At 39.0% G+C, this 27,646-nt stretch overlaps 1 protein-coding gene across 2 annotated transcripts; it reads right to left on the reverse strand.

Moving 5' to 3' along the window:
* Positions 1–442: 442 nt before the first annotated feature.
* ASMTL (acetylserotonin O-methyltransferase like) lies at positions 443–27,132 on the reverse strand. 2 transcript variants are annotated; one of them, XM_071548184.1, is made up of 13 exons: positions 26,867–27,132; positions 25,807–25,938; positions 24,081–24,128; positions 23,406–23,470; positions 20,827–20,888; positions 18,690–18,798; positions 14,756–15,182; positions 11,792–11,954; positions 9,847–10,031; positions 7,653–7,782; positions 6,406–6,549; positions 5,758–5,880; positions 443–1,102 (listed from the first exon to the last, which is right to left on the reverse strand). In XM_071548184.1, exons 1-13 carry the CDS (start codon positions 26,957–26,959, stop codon positions 888–890), a joined length of 1,896 nt encoding a protein of 631 aa, XP_071404285.1. In that variant the 5' UTR covers positions 26,960–27,132; the 3' UTR covers positions 443–887. The 2 variants fall into 2 exon arrangements, with proteins under 2 accessions (XP_071404285.1, XP_071404275.1); XM_071548174.1 differs by lacking the exon at positions 443–1,102 and adding an exon at positions 2,957–4,186.
* Positions 27,133–27,646: the final 514 nt, after the last annotated feature.

Below are 27,646 nucleotides of genomic sequence, written 5' to 3' on the forward strand. Positions count from 1 at the left end.
GAGGAGACTGAGGGGAGATCTCATTGCAGTCTACAACTTCCTTGTGAGGGCAGGCACTGATCTCTTCTCTGTAGTGACCAGTGACAGGACCCAAGGGAGTGGCCCGAAGTTCTGTTAGGGGAGGTTTAGGTTGGATATTAGAAAAACGTTCTTTACCTGGGCGGGGCTGGGCACTGGAGTAGTCTCCTCAGGGAAGTGGTCACAGCACCAAGCCTGACAGAGTTCAAGAAGCATTTGGAGGATGCTCTTGGGCACATGATGTGACTCTTAGGGATGGTCTTGTGCAGGCCTAAGAGTTGGACTCGATGATCCTTGTAGGTCCCTTCCAACTCAGCATATTCTGTGATTCTGTGTGATTGCCTTGACTCTCTCAAAAAGCTTCTGCTCCAGTTCCTGTTTCCAATCTTGACTACATCATTGTAGTAGCAGTTTCCAGACTTCATTAAATTGTTTCTTTATTTACAGTAGAGGGTGTAATATAAAATAATATTAAAATGGATTGTTACGGAGAATTAAAATGATACCTGAATTAACCTCCTGAAACAGGGGCAAATCATTGTGCTGGTGTAAAAACTGTATTATTTTACCTTGCAGCAAGTATTGTGATTTCTCAGCAATGTGAACACTCCCATTGGGCTGATGACACCATTTGTGTGCTACAGGTGTTGTGCAGCCACAGTATCACTGCCAGAATCTTTTGGCATCATTTTACTGATGTCTAAAGTATACGAAATCAATCTCTCCCCCTTTTTAAAACTAACATCAGAAAGCTGACATAACATTTTTTCTTTACCATATGGATGGAAAGCTGAGAATGTATTTGCATAATTACAAAACATCAAACGTGACTAGAAGACATCCATTTTTTACTACTAAATCCATTTTTTCTAGGTCTTAACACAGAGAATGACATCTAACAAATTTCCTGTCATTCTGATTTTGACATCTGTGAATCCATGTTGTTCCAGCAAGGCTTGATATTCAGAGCCACTTCTCTCCTTTCCTTCTGTCTGCACAAGCATGTTCAATGACTGCAGCAGAGCTGTGCTCCTGTTCTTCTTCTCATCATCCAACACCATTTCAGCCAGCAAAATTGCACAGCCTAATTTAAAAACAAACACATGCAACAGTTCTAATCCATTATCAGGCAAGAAAATTTCTGCTACCCTAGGTAGGGGTACAAACTACAAGACACAGCTGATTTCCTTTATCATTGATGGATTTGCTCCGCTATTAAATGACTAATCCACTATTAAATGAATAATCCACTCCTTACAAACTCCAGGAAATTCCCCTTCACAGCATGGAGTGATCAAACACTTGCAAGTCAAGTCATGTCTCTGTTTTCAGGGGAAAATAGGATGACTTCTGTAGACTTGGCATGAAGGTTATGGAAAACAGTAAGACAGGAATCAAGTTGCTTCTCTTTGGGATATACTGCTCCTTCACATTCATACTGAAGTGGTGCCGAGCAGACAAAACAGGGGATGGTGAGCATTATACAGAGAAGTCAGTGTTTTTGTACAATGTATTGTATACATTATTTTTGTAGGAACTGAGTTCTTTGTGGTGGGACTGACCTAAGGATGTGAACAGAACTTAAATCATCTTATTTACACACAGTGTGTTCCTCCATCTTCAGACCTGTGAGGGGAAAGGAAAGCCAAGAGCAGGGTACTGACAAACCAAGCAATGCTTTATTTATTTGTCTTTTGGCCTTGCATCTTACATGGTGGTTTCTTCTGGCACAGTGGGGGTAGGAGGCCACCAACTCAGATCAAAATAGCAGCAGATTACAGTGTTTTTATTAAGTGCTGCATAACATTCATATTTTTCTGCCCTTTAAGACAATCTCCTCAGAGCCATTCCTACTAATGCACCTCAGAGATTTACCAACTGAGAAAGGTTTAAAACTTTACCCCTCATTCTTCATCTTGTGAAAATTTTCCTTAGTTACGCATATTGCTTAGGAAATATTTTCAGTGTTAGACCATTAAATTCACAGCTTCCACCACTCAGAAAAAGATAATCAGCTTTCTCCATAGCAACTGCAAAACCCATTTTGGATATTAATGAGAGAGATGATCTTTTAATTTTTCAGGTGACTGGGCCACATTACATGACTATAGAACAGCTGGGATTGAAACAGACCACAGGAGACCTCTAGTCCAATCCTCCACTCAGAGCAGGGCAGCTCTACAGACAGCTCAACTTGTTCAGGGCTTTATTCTCACATCTTGAAGCCTCTAAGGGCAGAGATTCCCCAACCTCTCCTGAGCCACTTGCTCAAGTGCTTAATCATCCTGAGTGCAAAGCTGCAGGGTGTTACCACAGACACCATGCCCAAGGGACTAATGCTTAGCGTTGTGTGGAGAGCTGTGCTTTAATCAGAGAGTACACCGAGGCTGTGTGGTAACCAAGAGCATTCTATTCAAATGTTACAGTCAGATGCATAGTACTTAGGGGTGCAGTTTTAAAGTCTGTGACAATTACAGGCATGCCAACTTTAAGATTGAAACTTTCTACCTCAAACAGCTTCTAGCAGCTTAAAGAATAGCATTATGAACTTTATGAATAACTATGAGATGAGAAACAGGTGACTTGCTAGAACAAGCATCATATCAACATGGAATAGAAACATTTTCAATTTATACAGTTGTTGAATATTTGGCCTTAAGTATCTGTACAGATGAGATCAGGCAAATTTCCATTCAAAACCACCTTCTGCTAATGAATTAAAAACCCTGGTGTAGTATGTCTGACATTTCTCTGATTTCCTGATTTCCCTGTAGTAGGCACATTTCATCTGCTGATTTGAATCACTGTGGCATTTTTCCTTTACTCATTGCTCAAAGAGCAAAGTAACTTTTGGCTACATCCAGGCAGATGTGGCTCTTGACCCTCCTCATCAACTCTTTTTCAGGTGTTGAGGTTAATGAGTCAGTATTGGCACAGCCTCTTTCACACTGGTTTATTGAGATTATTGCTGTACAAATGTGACAGGAAAGAAACTCACAACTAATAAAGAAGAAAGCTAGTTTGAAAGTGCAACTTTAATTTCCAGAGAGGCTTCCACTACAAAGTAGACTTTAGATAGAAAAAATAAATGTCAATGAAATATCAGGAAAAAATAAACATTAGTGACAAACTACTTGAGGAGATGGGATACAGCATATGCTTCTCCAAATAATGACTGAAACATGAAGTAATTTTTATTTTTAATTTTCCTAAGAGGTTTTATACATAAATCCTAAAACTCATCCCAAGTAATGAGACAGAAAGCATATACAGCCATTCAACCATATTCAGAAAACCCTAAAAATGATAGTAAGCAATAGAACAGCTCTCAGCTGCAGCTTCTATGGGTATGTATTGTGGCTGGAGGTCAGAGGCTAAGTTCCGTGGTGATGTTACCTTTGCTGCAGGAACATGTTTGCATTTTGTTCCGTTTTCACTTTTGCTTGCAGAAAAAGTGCTTAAAAAGGGTGTCCTTAGGCTGTTTTTAGTAAAGTCCCATAGAACAGTGAAAAAGAGGACTAACATCCCCAAATTCAGAGAGATAGTACAATATTTTTTTTCATTTCTGATAATAATGAGCAGTAACCACTGAATACACAGCAAAGGGAGAATTCTCTTTATTTTAAGGTCAAAAAAACCCTAAGGTATTAAAGTGGCTCAGTACAAGCTTGTAGTTTTAACTTGACACGCTATACAGATATGTCAAGTCTAAGTGTAATACAGTCCAAAAAACTCACCACAGAACTGGGCATTAAGGTATTTTCATATACAGGAGTTTTGGCCTGCCCCAGATACTTTTTAAAATGCACAGAACACACTCCTGCAGAAGCTGCAGTCCAACATTTTGTAATAATTCTGCATAAGATAAAGGGCCAAAATGATCCTAAACTGATAACGTGTTAGTTGATTATGCACAAGTGGGTGAAAATCCCTGTTTGCTTCTGGGCATGCTACAGTGAGAGACTCTTCTTGAAGCATAGAACAGCATCTAATAAGTTTCCTGTGATCTTAATTTGTACATCTGTGAATTTGTATTTCTCCAGTAGCAGTTTATATTCATAGCCACTTCTCTGCTTGCCTTCAGTCATACTGAGTGATTGTAGCACAGCTCTAGAAGGGTGCGTCTTCTGTTCATCAAGCACAGTTTCTGCCACTAGCAAGGCACTTCCTGCATTTCCAAAACAACCAAAAGTGGTTCAGTGTATTTTTAGCTTCAAGTTTTTACTGTTTTGTCCAGAGACAATTATAGAGGTCCCTCAGACCAATATTTTAATGGTCTCCAGTGGAAATCAGTGAAGAAATTACTTTCAGTAATCTTTCTGGAAGCAATAATTTAATTGTTATGAAAAAAGGGAGAGTTTAGAGCACTGTCTCTACTTCAATAAATTCATGTCACTCCCTGACTATGCTCTTAAACTCAGCCCGACTTTTATTTGAATAAAGCAACTACTATAAGTATTTGTCATACCCCAACCTTTGCATAGGAAGATTAAGACAGTCACCCACAATTTTCTTTCTTAATTTATAAACAGGATTATACCTTATGGCCTAGATCTTAATTCAAATGTTCTTCTCTGAAACAAACTTCAGGGCTACAGTTAAATTAAGGAATCAGATGATCTTAACAGTCAGGCTCTTCTGATTTCTATCTTCTCCTTTGATCTTTAATACCGTCTAAATATGAGTCAGCAGTGTACTCTGGCAGTCCAAAGGGCCAACTGTGTCCTGGGGTGCATTAAGCACATTATTGTCAATCACTACACAGGTGACAGTCTCACTCTACTCTGCGCTGGTGCAGCCTCACCTTGTGTACCGTTTGCAGCTTTGGGTGCTTCAGTGTAGGACGGACATCAAACTATTAGAGAATGTTCAGAGGAGAGGAACCAATAAGGTGAAAGGCCTTATGGGCAAAATTTATGAGGCACAGATGGTTCAGCCTGGAGAAGAAATGGCTGAAGGGAGACCTCATCACTATCTACAACTTACTCAAGGTGGGCAGTGAAGGGGGAGATGCTGATCTCCTCTCTCTGGTGTCCACCAATGGGACAGAAGGAAATGGAATGAAGCTGAATCAGGGGAAGTTCAGTTTGGACATTAGGAAAAGTTCTTCACCCAGACTATGATTGGGCACTGGAACAGACTGCTCAGGAAGTGGTGATGGCACCAAGCCTGATATTATCTGCTTTTAGTTAGTCCTCCAAGAAGCAGGGAATTAGACTTGATGATCCTTATGGGTCTTTTCTAACTTGAGATACACTATGATTCAAATGTAGGAGAAAATCAGAGAGGCTACATATTTCTCATGGTATGTGTGCATAAAGTAGTAGTGAACTCCATTAGGTTGACCATATTCTGGGCACTACTGAGATAGCAAAATGACATTAAAACAAATTATTGCTTCTTGATTAACTTAAAAGAACTTTTAGTTATAAGCACATTTAGTTATTTGATAATACAGGAGTTAGTAAGAGAGACTGTGCATGGCAGAGATTAGGGATATTATGCAATTGTATGTCAAGCCTGCAACTATAGTAGAAGCTTATTTATATGTAGTTTTACTTGCAGTTCTGTTTCCTTCTTTTTCTTAGTAGCTATTACCAAAATGCAAGCCTAGACATTCAAGGAAAGGCTACTATGACTGAACAGAAAAATATGCTTTTTTAATACAAACTTCTTGTGATTACTCATTAAAAGTACTTTAATATGCACATTTAATTCCACAAGATGCAAAAACCTTACCTGGTCTGCAAAGAGCTGATATCTTGCTTAACAGCACATGTATCTTTTCATCAGGCCAGTCATGAAGAACACGTGAAAGGATGTAGAGATCTGCTTCTGGAAGATTATCCTTGAAGAAGTCACCTGTTGCAAAGCAGAGTTAGTAGATTCCTACAGAAACCACAGAATACATTCTTACAAAATGAAATTAAAATACTGTGGAAAAAACTAGGAGCTTCAAAAGAGGTAAAGAAAGTAACAAGAATGAACAGGTACAGGTATGCTCTGATTTGCAGATAAGGAAAGTGTAGTTAAAGAGAAGATCAGATCACAGGTAAGAATTCTATAACATAAAAATAGAGCAAGGAAGGAGACAAAGTTCTTTGCAGCCACCACGTTGATCTTGCCTAGAAAGAAGTGCCTGAGAAAAGGACATGCAACCTCTGCTCCCAGAGCTAATAAAAAAATTACTAATTCATACTTATTTATCCACATTCTCCAGTCATAGCAGGTTTGGTTTTATCCTCACAGACTTGTCCCCTTTCAGAATGGGTGAGTCTACAGTGCCTCGTACTAAGGTACATGTTTGGGGTTGGAACAGAAGCAAAAGAGCCAGTTCTGTCCTTCAGGATAACACAAATCAGACAAAAGATCACGTGCTACATTTACCTGATACAAATGTCACTGGAGCTGTGTGTTGTTCTGAAGGCTGAAAGTGAGAGGTGTTTGCAATGACTTCTGGAAGGTCAAATACTGTGACCTTGAGATTTGGGTATATTTGTACTAATTCATGAGCCAGAGCTCCAGTGCAACCTGTTAAAAATTTTAAAAAGTCAAATCAACTATTTTCTCCCAGCATTTTCAGGCATTTTTAAGGACAAGGCTGTATATAAAAGAGACATCAAATCTGAATTAGAGGTAGACAGTCAGCTCCATAATTAACATGAACAATTGGACTTCCTGGTGGATAGAACAATTTTTTAAAGCTTAGGTAATGCAGACATGAGTCCTTACAGACACAGAATTGCTAATATGACTTTTGAAACCAATACCCCAGGGTTTTTTTGGGGAGCAAAAAAACCATAAATGAAAAGGCAAGAGCTTCTAATTTGTTGAACAGCACTAGAATTGTTTAGCATTTACAAAGCATCAGCATATGAAGTTTGACAAACACTCTCTGGTGTAGTAAAGGACAAAGATCACGAAGTCTTTGAGTATCTGCAAAAGTGGCAAAGTTGCACTAGTATTGTGTTAATTTCTCTCATATGCTCTGACATTTCCCTGACAGTGTCTCCTTAGCACTAAATAAAGTGTTCTTCCCTCAGTGGATCTTTCACTATGTAATAACACTCCCTCTGTGCAGCTCCAAGCACAGGGCAAAAAAGGATGCTGACAAGAGTGTATTCAGGTGTACCATTGGTCTTTAACGTTTTAGTGGACATCTTTGAAATTAATAAATAAAACAATAAAAAAACCAAACAAAAAAGAGTAAAAACCTTTTGTTCTAGCAGTGCAGTGTTTTGACACTCCAAGAGTGGTTTACTACTTTCATTACTTTTGAAAATCTTGGATATGCCAAACAGGGCAACACCACAGCTTAAAATGGCACTCCCAGCCCAATGCTCTATCACCTGAGCCACAAACTATCTTATTGTCTGTGTTGAACAGTGCCAGTATGCAACTGATGTAGATATACATTCACTTATTTAAAACTACTCAAATACTTCTGAGGTAACTGTGCTTTCAATTAGCTGCACTCAGTTCCTTCATTCTGACATTGCAATATCAGAAAAATAACACTAATTCATATTGCTGCAGTTCTAGTAAAAATATACATATATTTTAAGTAATAAAATATGGAACTGAAATCAAGCGTTTCCTTCTAACTTGTGTATGAGTTCAATTACAAACAATACCTCCTAAATCACAAGCAGATTTAAACTGTGAAAGATCAAATGCTGTAGCCACATCTCTTGCCGTCAGGTGAGCAATGCTGTGCATGGCAGCCATAAAACGTTGCTTTCCCTCCTGGCTGTGATAATAGTCCTAAAAAGGAAAATAACCCATAGTAATTGAAGGTTTATTTTTATTCCTTAACTAAAACTATGTACAACCAAGGCAGCAGATACACGCCATGAATATTAGAGTTCTAAAAATAAAAGGTGAGTTAAAAGTGACACTGACTAGTTGCTCATCCAAGTCCTTTGCTGTTTTATTGTACTGAAAAGAAGATTTTTGCATCCCCTCAAGAATTCTAATCATAGACATCTTTTGCAGTGTCTCTCACATGATATACACTTGTCTGAACCTGGTCTTGGTGAACACCCAAAGGCTGTTAAATTCAATAATTCTGCCCATGGGAAAAAGCGGTAATCTGTATAGTGTGTTTCATATACATTTACTAACACATTTGTTTCACAGCAAGATGTCTCCAGACTTAAAATTGTTTGAAAGGGCAGATTTAGGAGACCAAAAGAAAACCTCAAGTGTTCCTCCTTAATATATTCAAAAATGGCTTTAATTTAATTCTGACATTTATTCTGCTATGACAGCAAAGTACCCAGTTAATTTGGCTATAACATAAATCAGAAACCTTAAAGATCATACTGCTTTTGGGGCGGGGGGTTTTGGTCTTTGGGGGTTTTTGTTTGTTTGGGGTTTTATTGGGGGGGGAGGTTGGGGTATTTTTTATTTGTTCGGGTTTTTTTGGTTTTTTTGTTTGTTTGTTGGGGGGATGTTTCTCTTTACTTTTGTTTGATTGGTTTTGTGGTTTTGGTTTTTTTTAATTAGGGAAGCAAGCATTCAGTACCAAACCTCATGCCTTTACCTTTTACATGGTACATATGCATGAATCCTTTATGTCTCACTTTCACACACATTTCACCAGTTATGGCTGGTTTTGTGGCTACAATGGAATGCAAGTATCACCAGGCTGTGGTGGCTGCAGTGCTGTAGGCAACCCATGTATTTCTGCTCAGACATAATATTCTGTACTCAGGACTGGACACAAGCATCACTCAGGCAAAGTCAGGCTGATAATCCAGGTGTTTAACAAAGGATAAGACCCAGTTCACGTGCATTAAGTCACTTAACTTGTATGTAAATTTAGGCATCTACTGCAACAGTTATCCTAAAGCAAAGTATCTTAACTCCCTTTAAAGACCTTGTGAATGATTCCTAAAGGAGTTTCTGTCCTCTAGTAATCCAAGTACTGACATTAGCTTAACAAGACCTTCTTAAGTCTCCAAAAGCTCTTATTTCCTTTCACTGACGGTACATGAGGGATGTAGACATCTGCTTTAAGAGACTGACTTTATCACCATCTAGAAGTCAAATATAAATTAAGAACCTCAGGATATAGCCTGAAGTACACAATTTAAGCCAGCACTGCTGTCGGAGATCAAGTCCTGACATTCTCCTGCTCACACAACTAACTCCTTAAACAGGCACAAATATTTACACCTCTCCACCTGCTTCACCAGATGGGTAACTAATAAGTTAGGCTATTTATAACCCTAAATGATTCTGCAGTCTGAATACATCCACCTGGGCTAGTATTGGAAAAGGACTACACAGAGATGGAAACGGTGTAAAGGATTACAATTTTATCAGCAACATACAGCAGCTTGAAGCATACACAAACTCACAAACCTTCATAAAGGAGATTGGATCCCTCCTCCACTGCACAGGCAGAAAACAGCTTTGACTGCACAGTCAGAACAGCCTGAATGGGATCCACATCAGTGTCAATTGACTGGCATCCAATATGGAAGCAGTGCATGTGTGGTAAGGTAATAACTGATGTTATAAAAAGGACACAATGTAAATTAAACAGGCTTAGAGGTTGTTCTGGGAGTGTGTCAGTGGGATGGGCAACGCTTCTGACAGAATTTTTGTCAGCACTCACATTTCCCAATATATTCTGTAACTGCTCTACCACTTCATAGCCCAAAGTTGAAGGTAACAGAAGGCAGGGACTGGTGAGTTGCATTGTGTTTCAGCCATTTCTGAGACTGACAAACTTCCTTGGACAGCTCAGTCTCCATTTGCCCCTAGATCAGTTCTGGGCTCCTTACAGCTGGCTTTAATACTAGAAAGAGGTTTTATTACCTTAAATAAATCCTCTGCTTTCTTTCCAAAGGCTCGATGGTTCTGCCTGCTGCCTTCTTTGACAGCAGACTCCAGGTTTGTGAAGAGAGGCCAAAGGTGATCATTAGAGTGGATAATGTAGCCATGAAGTGAGTATTCACCGTCTGAGGTCAGGAACTTATTTGCTGAGTCTGTATTACTGTAACCTTATGGGAAGAAAACAACTGTAACTAGATTTGTTGCAGTACTTTACAACTGTCATTTAAAATCTGAAGGCATATCTTCCTGCACAGCTGTTAAATAGCTAGCAAATAGATATTATGATTTATTAATAGAAATTTTGCATGAAAAGTAAGAATCCCAAAACTCTTGTCATTCTTAAAGGAGCAAGTACTTAGTTCTGAAAAAGAATTTAGATACTGGAAAATATAGATACACACTAATTTGTTATTTTTATTTTAAATCAAAGTACATCAGTTAGATACCTAATAAATTCAAGGGAGAGTATTAAAAGTTCCTCATTCCTGATTTGTTTAGATTACGGCTTCTTCCCTAAATTCATGCTTTCTCCACTATGTTTTGCTTTTAGGGCTTTTTCATTTATCTTGACCTTGCAGACTTAAACAGACTCCTTTATTTCCTTCTCTTGGCACTTGACCATTTCAAAACTTACTATAATAAATGGTAGATATGGAAACTTAAAAATACATAGTGTGGACTGAAAAAGTTAATCCTGATACTGGCTCCCTCACCTACATACACCTTCAAGGACTGTTCCAGTTAGGGGCAGTTAAATTTAAGTTGCTGTACATAAAAGGACACATTCCAGAGCTCTCCTCATTAAGATTCTGATTCTCTGACTGCACTGCTGCAGCAGGAAATGGAATTTGACCACTGTTTTAGATAGAAACACAGAATCACTTTGGCAGAAAAGACTTAAGATTATCAAGTTCAGCCTTTAACCCAGCACTGTCAAGTCCACCACTAAACTATGTCCCCAAATGCCACATCTACGTGCCTTTTCAATACCTCCAGGGATGGTGACTCAATCACTTCCCCAGGCAGCCTGTTCCAATGCTTGACCACTCTTTCAGTGAAGAGATTTTTCTTAATATTCAAGCTAATCCTCCTCTGGCACAATTTGAGACCATTTCCTCTTACCCTGTTGCTTGTTACTTGTGAGAAAAGACCAACTCCCACCTTGCTACAACCTTCTTCAGGGTGTTGTAGAGAGCAACAGCATCTCTTCTAACCCTCCTTTTCTCCAGACTGAACAACCCCAGCTCCTTCAGCTGGTCCTCAAAAGCTTTGTGCTCCAGACCCTTCAACAGCTCTGATGCCTCCAGGCACCTGAATGTCTTTCCTGTCATGAGGGACCTAAAACTGAACATGGGATTCAAGGCACAGCATTACCAGTGCTCAGTACAAGGGGCAGATCCCCGCCCCGGTCCTGCTGGCCATACCATTGCTAATACAAGCCAGGATGCCACTGCTCTTCTTGGCCACCTGGGCACACTGCTGACTCATGTCTATCTGCTGTCGTACAGCACCCCCAGGTCCCCCCCTTTTCCACCAGGCAGCTTTCCAGCTGCTCTTCCCCCAGCCTGTAGTACTGCACTTGTTGTAACTCAAGTGCAGATAATACATCTGAGCTATTACACTGCTCCCTGGGACTGTCCATGTAGTCTTTTCTTAGAAATTTGGTCAGTACTATGTCCAGAGAGCAAAGAGAATTTAACAGTTCCACAAAACTAGACCCGAGCGTGTTCATTACATAAAGCTTGCCCTGACATGAAACAATTCCAACTACTAATAATGAAAGCAAAGGAGCAACATTCATTCCCCTTTCCCCCAAATCTAAGTTACCCACAATATCGTTAGACCCTGCAGCCTTCAAAGCATCTGTTGTGGTCCTGCCTGTCTTTCAGTACACTATATGCAGTTGCAGGGAAGATAAATTCATCACCTTGTGGTGTTTTCTCCAGTAGTCCAAGTGCAGCACATGCATCAAGGAGTCTTTCCATTCCACACACAGAGGTTCCAATTTCATTTGCAATATCCACAGCCTTCACGGGACCTTTGCATTTCAGATGATCAAACATCTTCAGCTTAGAGGCTACGAAGAGAGCCTACATACAGTAAAAAATAGTCATATAGTGCGCTGTGTTTACAAAACTGCAATGAAGAAACAAAATACCTTCTACCTAGAATTATTCTATGCAATTACTGATCTTAAAGTGCAACTCAGTTTAACAAAAGTCCTAAAAAGTGCTTCTTCCCCTCTCAGAAGGTTTCAGTATCTTAGCAGCAGTGTTTGGGAGAGAAGGGAACTCAAAATATTCTGGGATGCAGCCTACAGATTTTGTGTAAAGACCACATCTTTATTCAGATATCTAGCATATCCCCATCCATAAGACAGTTCCATAAGGTCAAACATTCTTAAGCATATGAACCAATACCAGATGATCAAATTCAATTTGATTTACCCAAAACATAAAGAACTAAACTCTCCATTAAAACAGTGCAACATTCGGTTGCTATTATATGGGTCTTTGTTTTATTAAAATAAAAAAAAAACCAACTTCACAGTCCAGCTGCACTAACTACATTCACAACTTAATAGGACATGTACACATGGAATGGGGATGACAGAACAGCCAGTGCCTGATGGTGAAGAAAAGCCCATGGGCAACAGCAGTCTAATTTGAATATCTTTGCTGAACTTGTAAAGATATGCTAACCAAACCAGAGGTAATATATACCTCTCCATTTGAAATTAATTTGCAATTCTGCAGTTTCAGTGTTCTGAAGTAGTTAGAACACCTAAACTAAGGAAGTTATGTAGTGCTCAAGTGTGAAGGCACACAGCAATTGCAAGCAACTATAACGTACTTAAAAATAAGGGTAATCAAGGAAATGGATTGACATACTGCTTAATAAAAATCAAGTGGAGAAAAAGATTAACTTTGAGAGGAAGGTCTGCTACTGTGTGTCAGTGTATTTTTTTCATCTTCACCCTCTTTTTACAGTTTTATCTGTTATTACAACACGAACATATAGCTAGGTTTTATTATAATCCAGGCTTTCACAATACTGAGCCAACTGCATCTACTTTACGACCATATGGCTTCCAACACCTGCCCAATCTTTGGACTCATATCACCTGAAAACAATTAGAACAGGAAGAGGAAGGTGAGAAGATAGGGTCAAAAACTTGGCTGATTCTAATCACCCTTCTCTTCTGTAATTCTCAGTTCAAAGAGGGTACAAAAACAAAAAAAAAAGAAGAAAAAACCCAAAGGTCTGAGTACAGACAAGACTATGCAAATTCAGAACAGAGTAAATTTGAGAAAGTATGATGTAACCCTCCTGGTTTTCAACAGCACCTGCTCAGAGTAAAATAGGCAGCACCATCTTCACTTTCAGAAGATTTCACTCTCCTTTATTAAGTCCTTAAAGCAAACTCAAGAATCAAAATGAAAAAGAACTTGAAAGCTTTTATGAAACTAAATGCTCCAGTGTGCTTATACCTGTCCCACAAGTGGAGAGGTGATGAGTTTTGTCAGATCACGGGAAGCATTCATTGCAGCTGGTAATTAATTTTACAAAGATCCATCACCTGGGAAAAAAAGTTTCCCACTAGTTCAACATGAAACTCAGCACTTCATAATATGATTTTACTGGAGTACTGGGCCAGGAAAGCTTCTGCTTCTATTTCTAACCTCCACCACCTTTCACTGCACAAAACTGAATTTGGCATCACATCAGTGTAAATAATGTACGTGATGTGCAACAAAAAACTGATGACTCTCCGTACTTGCTTTTACTTCAATTGCAGAAATGCTAAGCATCATCTCACCTGTTCAAATACATCAAAACTCACTTCCTACAGATATTCAAGAAGTTCCCAAATACAGCAATCTCAAAACCATTTTATTACAAACCTCCCAGAACTGCCTCGCATGCCTGCAAGCAGCGCTCCCACAGATCCACACCACATGACCACACTAAGGCTTTCCTTCAGAGCTGAGCACAACTTTCTGCTGTTTCAGCAAAACTATTGTTCACTGTCTAGTGTGTTTCCCTCCATTACCCCTCAAATTCATTGTATTTTTAGTTCCAAGTTCGCATTTCACTGCCACTACAGCACTTTTTTCACCTCTTTCTAAAACACAAATGACGTGATGGAGACCAGGGATCTATTAGAATGTTCACTGTTCTCTTCTCCTTCCCCTTCTTTACTGCTGTCTTTACAACACTGGAACTGTGAGTGGGAAATCTGGAAGCACTTCAAGTTTCCAGCTACAGATTTCTCATCACACTTGGCTGCTACACAGAGCACATGACCTTGTTTGTGAGCTGTTATGAGTGTGCCATCATCAGATACAGCAGGGATAATATCAGTTAAACACATCTGGAACACGGAACAGGTTGTTAAAAATTATATTTTCAAGAGGCAATAAAAAAATTAAGGTATTCCACAGAATTCTAATGCTAAGCATTAAAAGTTAGAAAGGAAATATAATATATACAATTCTGGTCACAGTTTTAAGTCAGGTAAGTTAACCATATTAAATGCTTTCTTTGCAGAGTGTATAAATTCCCCCATGGTTGTGCTCTTCTGATCAGTAAAAAAAAGCTAAAAAAAAATCAAACTTCTTTTCCCTCTCAAGAGACAAAATTATCAAATGGGTAATTGAAATTTCATAGAACAGACAGAACAGATAAAAGCAAATATAAAAAACCTAACCCAACAATGTTTGCACTGTATCAGAAGTTTCCACTAGCAGACTCTAGAACTGCAGGGGTCCTTTTTTTACTGATTATTAATACACTCAAGTATTTCACATTACATGGTACATATTGAAGTTCAATGAAACAATCGTATCAGACAGCAATGTAATGAGTAGTTTTACTTTTTTCCCCTTACCTTTGAAGCTCTAAAACCATCTATCAGCTCTAGAATTTTAGATGGAAGTTTTGGCACACTTTGTGACACTCCATTCTGATTTTCCAAAGGTACTGTAAAACCAGTTCTGACACCAGATCTGTTTTCAGAAGTGTAAACAGGTTCTGAGGAATGCATCCCACTGCTGTCCAACTTAGCAGCACCTTTGTGCTCTATGAAATGTGAAGATTCACTTTCTCCATCACTTAGGTTCTCAAAAGTATCCACAGAAGGGATAGAGTCATACTTTTTATGTTGTATGTTATGCTTAGAGGGTGGATAGTACAGTTCTGCCAGCTTTTTGCAGAAGTGATTTAGAGGAAATCCCACAACATTCAAAAAGTCTCCGTGGACATACTCAACTAACATTCCACCAAGGGCCTGGATACCATATCCACCTGCCTTGTCCCTGGGGAAGAAAAAACAGGAAAAAAACCAAACTTGAATCAATTAAGGTTAAGAGCAATGGTAACACAAAACACCAATAATCCATCAGTACTGCAGAGGCTGGAATAAACATCAGTGTGCTCAAGTTAGAGCCAGATTAAATCTTCTACTAGGCTCAACACTTTCAATTTATAAATCACAAGACAAAGGCTAAGGGTGAGTAGGCAAAGGTCTTCAGGCTTCAGACGGCCCAAGCACCACAGTCACCCAAGCAGAAGTACATCAGCTGACTGCAGTTAGATTGTATTGCCACAGGTTATCCAGCATTCACTAAGACTCAGCTACCGAAAAGGTAACACCAAGAGTCACTGAGACCAGCACTGCCACTGGGTCACTCGGATACATACTGATTCTCACACTATTCCACAAGTGGCTGAAAAGCCTTTAGAAATACATTTCCTCCCAAAGAGGCTCACAGTCAAGATGGAATCTTCGAACTAAAATGATTGTAGAGTGCATTTTGTGGATCTAAATCATAGGAATACCTAAAATGAGGATCAGGAAGGCAGGACTTTCTTGTGAAGGAGAAACCTAGTCAAACACCAAATCTACTACATTCCATTCAGCCTATCCAACTCCTGTGCAAACATCTGAGATACGAATAGAGTTGTGGTTCACTATGCTCTCAGATGTCATGGTAATACTTGTAATTTGGCACAGGAATGTACATGCACAGACAGTAATATTGGAAATATAATTTGTCTGTAGGTGTAATTATGCAAGTTCCACTATGTGGAATGAACTGCATACAAGCAGATAAGCTACAATAGACCCAACAATTTTACTGTTCACATATAAGGAAGAAGGCAGTTAGAAGTATTTTTTCCTACATAACAGCAGAATCTGAAAGCCTGCATCAGCAAGCTTTGAAACCAAAGGTCAGTCCTGGATCTATTAACTTAAGGTAGTACAGAATTACACAAACTGTTTGTGAAAGGAGGTTACTGCACAAAGAATAATTGCAGATTTTTCATCAGAAACAGCTCTTAACACTTCTAGAACTTATTTCCAGTTCCCTCTTTAATAGTCTTCCAAAAGAAACAGTGGAATTGCCATGTCAGCAAATGGGATTTTTGAATTGCTATTAACTGGCAAACAGGGCTTTTCCTTTTATCTTGGATTTGACATTCTACATTTTATTAGTTCACAGTTAAGTCTGAAACTGTAGAGTTCCAGGCTCTGTAATCAACTTTTCTAGAGTGCAGTAGGATCCTTTGGTTTCACTGCCATCAATGGAAAAGCTACCAAAAGCCTCACAGGATCCTCAGATTGGAAGTTGTGAGGAGAGACAAAGTTCTTCACAAGGGAAAGATTAGAAACTGAAAAGCTGGGTTGAAAAGGCTGGCAGAAACTATGTCTACTCATTACACAAGCCCAAAATAGGATTACTATGGTCTAGCCTTCTTCCTACAGAAAGTCAGCAAAAAAAAGAGACCCACCAAGAGGCAAAAAATTCTTGGTTAGAAAAAGGAACAGGAATAAAAGAAAAAAGGGAAACGTCATCTTTCTGCAGCCAAAATTTCTAAGGGTTTTTACAGCCTCATCACAGACTATCTTTGGGACAGTGCTCTTCCCTTATCCCTTATTCATACTTTAAGTCAGCTATATATTTCTAGTATTAGTCTTTGTGTCACCAGTGACTGATTTAAAATACTATGTCAATTTTGTTCTTGCTATAAAAAGAACTGAATCTAGTCCTCAACAGCATGAGTAAATTTTCTTTTAATTTTTCATGTGATCATTAAGAAATTGTATGATTCCATAAAATTAAGTTGCCATTAAAAATAAACAAACTCCCCAAAAATAAAGAAATGGTCCCTTGCACTGCAATACAGTGTTCAGACAAAACCATATGCACATAAATGTGTAACATGTATGGGTGGCCAAGAAGGAGGGGACAAAAAATAACCAACAAAAAGACCCACTATGACTTCTCCTTACTGATTTGGAAGATTTATAGGACACTAAATTTAGAAGTTCCTTTGCAAAGTCAGAACAAATGCTTTCTATCCTCTTGATTTTATAAACTAAGATCAACTATCTTGTGCTTCAGAGAGTAATGAAATAGATTCTCTGTACCTTTGATCCCTCAGAAATCCTTGCTGTCACACTCCCTGTTAAGCAGAATGAACAGAATGACCTGGAGATTCTCATGAGCCATTTTATTGCAGCAAACCACTGCTAAAGCTTATTTTTCTTTCAGAGGAAATATTCAGAATACTCAAAAATAATTTTCAACCTGACATTCTTCCTAAAAAACCATGGTCATTTCTCTTTCAAACTACTACCTTATGATGCACAGCATGCTAAAGATCACCTTTCAAAAACCCAGGAATTTCTGTTACAAGCTGCTTGCCAAAACATTTTTCTTTGCATAATCCAATTTAGCATCAGTCTATTCAGTGAGCTGAAAACCTTACATGTTCAGAAAGTATGCCTCATTTACAAATAAGCACTGAAATAAATCCAAAGTCTATACTGGTTTCCCTTTCCCCAGTAAAACGTGACTGTATTGTTTTATAGCACAAATGAGTTTGGAAAACTCATTTATATTCTTACATGGTCAAAACTGAAGTTAGAGACTGAAGTTCACCTCAGATCACCTGATATGCAGTCCATAGTGCTAACTATGCCTTCACTTGGCTTTCACTAACACAAAAGGAAGGAAATTCCCTAAAGTCACAAACATTCCCTTGTTGTCTCCAAATAAATATTTTTTTTGTTTTGGTATGTTTTGTTTTGGTTTTTTGTGTGTGTGGTTTTGGGGGTTTTTTGTTTTTTTTTAGGCAATCTAGTTAACTTCATCTTAGAAGTAGTAGGCATTCTGTTCTCATCCTGTTTCTTCTGTGGAATCACTGTTGTCTAGTATTTTGCCTTTGTACATGTTGTCTGCATAGATAAGTAAATCCGTAGTACATTACAAGGGTAGTAGCAACATAAGCTAAAGGACAATTATGGCTCAGGAACATGCATAAGCAGTATTTTCATTTAGCAAAAGAATAAGTGAAAATTACATTGGTGTTTCTTACATAAGAGCAGGTGATTTTGATAGACTCAATACACCAAGTTCTAGCTTCTTTCAGTAAAGTCCCATGATACCCTAATTATTCAATAGTCACTCTTTTCACCTGTTTATAATGAGAACTATCTGTTGTCTCAGGTATTGAAGATCCCTGAATGTCTCTGCTAATAGAGAGCTAATTGTATATTGCACGAGTGAGTGCTCTAATCCAGAGTATGTCAAATCTTCACTTTTCATATTCATAAGGGTTCTAAAATGGTAGCTTCTTTTCCCTGGAGAAGTGACAACTAAGAGAAGAACAAGAGAGTACTCACCTTGCATCATTCCTTTATCATACGCATGCAGCAGTACTTCACAGGACAAAACATTTTATTATGCCAGTGGCTTAATAACATATCCTAAGGCCTATTCTGAAGTGCCATGTGATAGCATCAGGGTCTTACTTACATTGGCTCTCCGCTATGAATGTACTCCCATAAGAGCTCTTCAGACAGTTCAGAAAACTTAACTTTGGTCTCTTCATAGAAATCAGTAATTTCCATCTCTAGCTGATTGTCTACAGAAAAGACAAGAAAGAGGAATTGTAATTTAGAGAGCATAACATCTAAGTTTTATTTGGCAATCATTTGACAATTTTGCTTTGGAAAAATTAAAGATACTATGCTGATGTTATGAAATGACTAGTAACATTCTTTAGGGACAGTGGACTCACTTAAGTTTCCCAAGACAATAAAAGCTTGCATTTTCATGCTCTGTAGTCCTGTCCTGAGACTAATAGATTGCTCTCCCTGTGTGGGATGTGTTCTTAAATTAACAATGCTTATACAGAGCTACTTATGGACTGATGGCCCACACGTCTGGCACAGAGTACCAAGAACGCTATGACTGCCCTTCCAACTTTATGATTGTCATCAAAGAACTCGTAACAACACATCTTAGTTCAATATACAGGTGTCATAAAAGTGGGAATGTGCAGCTGCACCTGAACTGCAGACTCAGGCATCCAGCAATCCCATCAACAATCACCTTTGTCATTTTCCTATCATCTCTCAAGAAGTGATAAAATTATTTCAGACTTCTGTATCTAGAACTGGTTGAGGGAAGGTGCAATAATGTACTGCACATGTGGGTATGGACCCTACTACACATGGTACAGTGTGAACCCAGTATCATTTGAAGCAAAGGCTTTTTCAAAATATGTTCATAAGGAAACAGCCTTGCACAAATGGGTGTGCATGTTACAGATTATTAGTTCTCTCTGCTCTTTTCTATAAACACCAAAGTCAGCATCTCCTGTTACTACTGTCTTGACAGGAGTGGAAGTTCTTCAGGAGGAGTACAAAAGATCCACAGAACAGACCAAGGGAAGAATACTAACCAACTTCTAATGGTCTTAGTGTGTGTGTGGGGGGAAAATGAGCTCGATGAACTAAGAAAATTGTTGCATATGAAGACGTATTACTACATCTTTCAGTATTGATAAGAAACCCCAATAAGCTCAAGATGAAAATTTCATCTGTTATATATATGTAGTACTACTTAAAAGAATTTTAACTATTAACTAAAACTGTATTCTAGAAAATTCTTGCATTGAGTACATCACTTAAAGAATATGCAGATTTGCGGAGTTTTTATTCACCTGAATATGATGTGGCTTAAATTCGCACATTTCAAATGAGATGTGCTGTTAAAGCATCAGTACTATAGTTGTGTGCACTTTAACTTTCTTCCTACAGTAAACTATTAAAGGCATTATTATTGTTGCTGGATTGCTTCAGGAACCCCTTCATAACGTGTTTTCTTTCTTTTGCAGCAGCTCTCTTTCTCCTGTACTAGCATACTAGCAAGGGTACTGGATCACTGACTATTTTTTTCTTTCAAGAGTTAAGAGCCATCACTCAAGAAAAATTAAAAACTGTAAATAATTTAACTATGTCCAGTGAAATGTTAGAGAAATGGTTCCTGCAAAAGACCTACTAAAAGAATATTGGCATCATTATCAGACAATGCCTCCCAAACATCCCTCAAGTTATATTGATACAGTTCCCATAAACACCACTTGCTTACTCTACAAATTATCTGATAAAAAACATTGATATACTGCTCCCTACAGTTCCTTAACAGTCTGAGGCCATTACTTTACTCATGTCCTTAAGATGGCTCTGAAGTTTCCCTTATTTATTACAAAATGAAGTAACTACAGTACAGCAACGACTTGTATTCATCAGCCAGTGCAAACAGAACAGAGGAATCAACTTAATATGGATCATATTCTCAGTCACACACTTTATAGTGCCTTAGTTGAATTTCATTTAGTATATTCCCACAATTCATACAGGTCTTTCAATTCCTTTTGTAGGTTTCAGAGTAAAGTCATTTTCCTTCCTGTGTGAAAACTCAACACAGCAAGAAGATTGCCTTTTGTAGGGAGGTTTTAATTTATATTTTGATAAGTTAATTCTTGAGTAGAAAACCATTTCAGACTGTATAAAGAAGCATTTCTACCTTTTTTTTCACTTGTACAAGTCATTATAAGAATAACTTCTAATGCAAATACTGAGTTTTAATAAAATTATACACATACCTTTACTGTGGCAATGTATAATAGCCACTCCTGTGAAGACACTGTGCTCTTTACCATTCAACCTGTCAGGATAAAAATGTGCATTAAGCAACAGTCTTACAAAATATTCTATATTTTGCTAAACCTGAGAAACAGACCATTCTATTAATATATCACTGAGTGGGTCATGCATTCTAAACAAGTACATTTTATTTAATTTCAAAATAGGTGAAAAGACATGGGCAAACCAAAAAAAAAAAAACCCCACCAAACCAAAAAAAAAAACCCCACCAAACCAAAAAAAAAAAAACCCCACCAAACAAAAAAAAAAAAAACCCCACCAAACCAAAAAAAAAAAACCCCACCAAACCAAAAAAAAAAAACCCCACCAAACCAAAAAAAAAAAAACCCCACCAAACCAAAAAAAAAAAAACCCACCAAACCAAAAAAAAAAAACCCCACCAAACCAAAAAAAAAAAAACCCCACCAAACCAAAAAAAAAAAAACCCCACCAAACCAAAAAAAAAAAAACCCAACCAAACAAAAAACCCCCCACTATTGAAAGGTTCAGTCATTTCAAGTTTCCAAAATATCACTTGCACTGTACTGGAAAAGTAGCCCATGGTATCAGTTTATTCACTGTACATTCGGAAAAGTGACTATTTCAAAAGCATTAGAAAAGGCCAATGGGCAGGCGTAAACACTGCTATTACAGCCATCTTCACTGAAAGCTGGCAGTAAATAGCTAAATGATGCAACTTAGACTAAGCAAGTGACAGGGAACTAGAGCATATGTTCTCATTTCATCCAGACTGGCCACCAGAGATCCCATGGCAAGCCAGAGAGCAGAGGAAGAGAACCCAAATTCCCTTACTCCTCACTCTCTCACAGTGGCTCTGGAGTGCCACGCTGTGGCCAATTAGTATTGAGGACTTCATTAGTCTGCTGTGTCAGCAGCAGAAGTATAATAAATAGCAAGAGAATGTGAATCTTTGAAGAGACTAATTAAGTAATGATCTCAATGATTAGCCAGGATATTTTTGGATGTAATCAAAAGCATATCACTCTTTCTGTCTCCCACAAGATTCCAAACTGAACTGTAAGATGAAAGTGTGAGAAGTTTCATCTGAAATCTTGGATATATGCAAAGATTTATCATCTTTTGTCTGCACTTTTTCAAGAGTCCTAAAAAGCTAAATATTAAGTACATTTTATATCCATGATTAAGAGATTGTCCTACTAAACTCACAAAAGACAAAACAAAATATTTGCATGTGTTAGAAGTAGACTAGGCTCTGGGGGAAAAAAAAATTTGAACTACCTAGACTTAGCATAATTTCAAGCAAAAAGTTGTGAAAAATCTCTTGCCAGACAAGACTCTCTTGTGAATCTCCTACTAGTAACACCGCCTCCTAGCACTGCTTTGCCTTAAAAATCTAGTTCTACCTTTGTAACATGCCACAAAGGATCAGACACTCAACAATGAAAAAAATATTAAAAAATCTATACAGACTTACAGATCAAAACTCCAAAAACCACCAAGCCACTTGTATTCACTCTTTAGAGGATGTCTGACTTACAATGTAAACTGATGAAACAAGCAATGCACCTTTTCTTGCTCTACTGCCCAATAAAACTAAAGCATGATCTCAGGATTCCTTACATCCTCACCTTCTTCAGAAAGGAGGTGACTAGAGTTATTTAGTTAGTCTTTCTTAAAAAAAAAAGTGCTATAATTAAGCTTGTAGGGAAAAGTATGTTATAAGAAAAAAGCAGAAAAAGACCACCAGCCCACCAACTACAGAGAATACAGATGGAAATAGATTTTTCCTTCTCAGTTAAACTACAGAATTTAAAGCAATGGTCCATAAACTCATCATCATGTACTTTCTTGTATATGCAATACTACTTGCAGCCTTCCAGTACCTGAAGGGAGCCTACAAGAAAGATGGAGAGGGACTTACAAAAGCATGTAGTGGCAGGACAAGAGGGAGTAGAATCAAAGTAAAATAGAGTAGGTTTAGATTGGATGTTAAGAGGAAATTCTTTGCTACGAAGGTGATGAGGAACTGGAACAGGCTTCCCAGAGAAGTTGTGAATGCCCTGTCCCTGGAAATCGATGGAGCTCTGAGCAACCTGGTCTAGTGAGAAGTGTCCCTGCCTACGGCAGAGGGCTTAGAACTAGGTGATCTTTAAGGTCCCTTTCAACCCAAGGGATTCTATGATTATTCCATTAAATGTCAAGACCCAAACCACTTCTGTGATGGCCCTGTCCTCCCTCCCACCATTATTGCTCTCCCTACCTCTCCATCCTGTACCAGCTGAAGCACATTGTGTAAGTGATTCTGAAAATGAAACCACATGAAAACAAACAGTTCATTATGTCCCTGATCAGCTTCCTAAAGTGAAAGGGAAGAGCAAGCAGCTGTGGGTAACATAAAATAAGTCTAACTTTTTCTGTGGCAGAACAGCTTTACACTATTTAAGATTTACTGAAATATTTGTGTTGCTGGAGTTCCTCATATACATCAAGGAATCTGTACAGCTCCTCTGAAAAGAGTTTAATATATACATTTGGAATCTCACATAGAACTACAGACCTTGATAGCATCCTATAAGCATCTTGCTTATCGACTGGTTTCTCCAGGATCTGCTCATCCACAGACTAAAACAGAAAGACAGAGTGAGTGTGCTGCTTTTTCTTACTTCTCAGAAACTAAGGCCAAAAATATTTAAATCATGATTTCAGTCAGGGCTTCTAACATAAGTCTATGAGTAGAGCAAGTAGCACAGATATTTTGATAGAACAGGTAATTTAGTGTCAAGCACATAATGAGTGTGACACTCGACCCTCCAGTGGCTGCAGCTCTCAAAAAAAAAGGGTAATTCAACTTTTTCTGTCCTTAACCATTCACCATCTCTGGGGATGACAGGTATAAAGTGATGCCCTCTACAAGCCACAACATTGAACAATTCACGTGATCTGGATTTCTTGACAGGCAATAGTTGCCTGAGAACAGAATTTCCATTATATATTAGAGGATCCAAGGCAATGCTTATGCAGTAGTAGTGTCTGCAAAACCAGCAGCAAGGCTTCTGGCTTGCAAGATTTCAAAAATTACCTTCTTGGGAAAAGAGACACACCTGCAAGCACCAAGACATAAAGTAATCCAGGTATAACTTCACAGTGAAGGCAGCTTTCAAACTTTGAAGATAAAAGTATTTTCTGCACTTATCATAAATTAAAATAATGCTAAACCATGAAAGACTCTTACCACTATAGTGTCTGCTCCTATGACAACATCAGGTGTTCTCAGGTGCTTCTGCAAAGGCATAAAGAAAGAAGATAGTAATTTGTCAGAAGATGAAGAAAGAACAAAACCTTTTAAAAGGTAAGGTAAGAAAATATCAGTTTAATGGTAATCACTTTTATCACCATAAAAGTGAGGCTTAAGCAGTCTATTCTCAAGCTGAATTTTCTCAAATACATTGTTGATGAACAAATGCATCCAGGAGACAACAAACTACATTCTCAAAAATCAACTTGGTCCACAACATGACAGACAATTCCTTAAAAGGAAGGGCCTTTATGGAAGTACATGGAAGCCAGAGAATACAGCTCTCTGGGATCATATTTCCAAATCAAGTTTTATTTAAACACACAAACCATTTTCTCCAGCTACATTTCGCTTATCTCTTTCAAAAGGGAGCACATACAGTCCATTTTTTTGCTAATGAGAGGTAGGGTTACATAAAAATTTCTTGTAGTCTATTCTTGACTTTAAACTCTATCTGTCCTTACAGGTGAGTTTTGATTCACTTGCATGTTACAAGGTACATAGTTATTATTTAACACAGTATGACAGGAAACCTGTCTGTAACTGTGGCCATTATATTAAAACATTTGTAGGAAGACAACTCTACAGAAAGGCAGCAGATGTGCTTTAAATTGCTTAATGATATCTGGAATTAGTGGTACTAATTCCTGTATGAAGAACCATTTTGAAATCCACTGAACTAGCATTATCACCAGCACAGTGTTTTGCAATGAAAGCCTAAAGTAAGTCATTTAGTAAGTTTGAGTTTAAAATCCACTCTCCTAATGTTGTACCATTGTCTGAAAAGTAGTTGACAGAAATCTGGGTAACGATTTACATTGGAGATCATGCAATATTTGCTTTGAAGAATGGTGACCTCTGGCAACACAGTTCATTTAAAGTGTTCAATAATTACTTTTCTGCCACCAGCATAGCAACAACAAACATCTTTCAGCACTGTATTATTAAGAAATTATTACAGTGCATTTTGCAGTATTTTATCAGCTAGACTTCAAAATAGGTTCTGATAGAAAACAGCCTTATGCGCTCAAACACAGTGATCACAGTCAAGGTCATAAGTCACGTACGCCACTGACAGTTTAAGTTGCATCACTAGTTTTGATAAAATTTAGAATACAGAACTAGGTTCTTGTCTACAGAACCTTAAGTCACATCAACTTCTCCCTTCTTAAAATGAAACTGAGCGTTTCTTGATCCAGAATAGAATTTGTCTTCTTTTTCTGCTTGCTTCTGGTACCTCTATACTCACATACTCTGAGCTACTGTTGTCACTACTGTTCAGTGAAAGCTACAGCAAAGAACTGGATTCACATCAGTGTTTTTCCATAGAGTCTGTCTTCACAATCAACAAGTACCTGGAATGAGGTCAGCCACACACCTGTTTGTTAAAAGGAACTATCTCCCAAACAAAAGTAGGTATGTTCCTGACAAAAGATGCAGGCCAGTTTCAATTTGTGGAAAGCCTGAATTGCAGGCACAAGAATTTTGATTAGGCAAATTAATTTCAGGAAGCTGTCTTTCATAGATGACAGGAAAACAGCGATACAGCTTCACTGAAGAAAAAGGACTTAGAGACCACTTAAGCAGTACATGCAAAGTAGGTAACGGGAACATGCACCACCTAAAGACAAAAATGTCATTGCCAAAACAGCTAGTAACTTACTACATGCATTCTGTTTGCTACTTCAAGAGCTTTCTGTTTTGCTGTTTCCACTGCATACTCAAAAGGGGCTGCAAAAGATGACTTTTCAAGTGTCTCCTTAAACCAGGATGGAACCACCTCAAACCGCAGGCCCTATAACAGACGAAAGTGATGCAGTCAATGTTATCCAGTCATTAAACATTGCTCCCAAGGCATATTAAGCAAGTGGTGAATTTGACTTTTTGCTCTTTCCACTTTAACACACCTCCCTCCCCCAAACCCACAGGGGAAGAACACAGTGCTTCTATCACACTGTTAAAGTGTATACATATCATTTGCAAGCAGTCTAAAACAAAACAAACAAAAAACCAGTCGGAAAGAACTTCTAAACCAGTGTGATTATTTGATCTTACCCTTATTTATTAGAACATAATTGCATAACCAATTTCATCATTCTTCTATAAAAACTAACAGTATAAAACTTTTGTGCTTCAAAACAGTGTTCTACTACTGGATTTTTTTAATCGAATTTATCCACAACACTTTACTCGTGCAACAGCAGGAATTCTACCATGCTTAATGTGTCTTTATACACTTGATAAAGAGAAAAGACAAGAAGCCAGTTTCTGTATGGTTTTGTGTAAAAACAAACAAAAAAAAACCCACACCACCAAAAACCATCACACAATCCCTCCTAGTTTCTGTTTCCAGGCTACACTTGTAAATTTACTACACCCAGCAGGTACCTTAACTTTGTAATAACTTAGTAGATGCCTGAACCTCCGTGCTACTCCAAAATATTTGTATTTTAAAGTTATTTTTTCCATCTGAGTTCTGTTTCTTAGTTGAATTATTAACAAGGTAACACTAAGTAACTTATAGTAACATGAGCTGGGTAACACCCAAGGGCTATCCACAGCCCTCCCGCCGGGCCCGTGTGTTCCCCGGCAGAGCTGAGCGGCCCGAGGGGCGGGTTGTGCCTCCGCTGCGCTCTGCGGGCGCTCCACAAAAGCAGAGAAGCGGCTGCTTCGCTGTCCCCCGGCCCCTCCCGGCCCCGCAGGCCGGGCCGGGCCGCACTCACCACGTTGGCGAGGATCTCCTGGCGGCGCGGCGAGGCGCTGGCCAGCACCACCCGCTTGCTGCCCAGCCTACCCAGCACGGGGCTCAGCGCCATCCCGGCCCCGCCGCTCCTGGCCCGCAGCGCTGCGCAGTGGTGGGTGGGTGGCCGCAGCCTTATGTGGCTGCGGGGCCGCGGGGCGGAGCCGGGCCCGAGAGGGAAGGGCGAAGGGAAAGCTCAGGGCCTTGTTCTCGGCTACCGCGGCGTCCAGCGGTGGGAAAGGGGCGTCCGTGGCCGCCCCGCCGTGAGGTAAGGGTGACAGCGCCGGAAGCTGCAGCTGTGCCCGGCCCGTCATCAGCTGCGCACCTGCTGGCGGCGGGATTAAACCACAGAATCGTGGAATCAGGCTGGAAAAGGCCTCATCGAGTCCAGCCTGTGAGCAAACACCACCACCTTGTCAACCAGAACATGGCACTCAGTGCCATTTCCAGACTTTCCTCAAACACCTCCAGTGATGGTGACTCCACCACGTCCCTGGGCAGCCCATTCTAATTTCTAATTACCCTGTCTGTGAAGAAATTCTTCCCAGTGTCCAATCTTAACCTCCACTGGCACAGCTTAAGACCATATTGTCTCCTGTCACTGGCTGCCTTGGAGAAGAGACCGACCCCCACTTGGCTACAACCTCCTCTCAGAGAGTTGTAGGGAGCAATAATGTCACCCCTGAGCCTTCTCTCCAGGCTGAACATCCCCAACTTCCTCAGCTGCTCCTCACAGGACCTGTGCTCCAGACCCTTCACCACC

The sequence above is a fragment of the Pithys albifrons genome, chromosome 1 (assembly GCF_047495875.1).
Source record: "Pithys albifrons albifrons isolate INPA30051 chromosome 1, PitAlb_v1, whole genome shotgun sequence".
Classification (NCBI taxonomy): Eukaryota; Metazoa; Chordata; class Aves; order Passeriformes; family Thamnophilidae; genus Pithys; species Pithys albifrons.

Bases quoted from the DNA above. Each gene is read 5' to 3' on its own strand.
- ASMTL (XM_071548174.1), bottom strand. From the start codon at position 26,959: ATGGCGCTGAGCCCCGTGCTGGGTAGGCTGGGCAGCAAGCGGGTGGTG. The intron at 23,471-24,080 runs GTAAGAGTCTTT...TTTCTGTTTTAG, and splicing joins TAGGAGCAGACACTATAGTG to TCTGTGGATGAGCAGATCCT. The intron at 15,183-18,689 runs GTAAGTAAGACC...TTTCTTCCCCAG, and splicing joins ATTCATAGCGGAGAGCCAAT to GGACAAGGCAGGTGGATATG.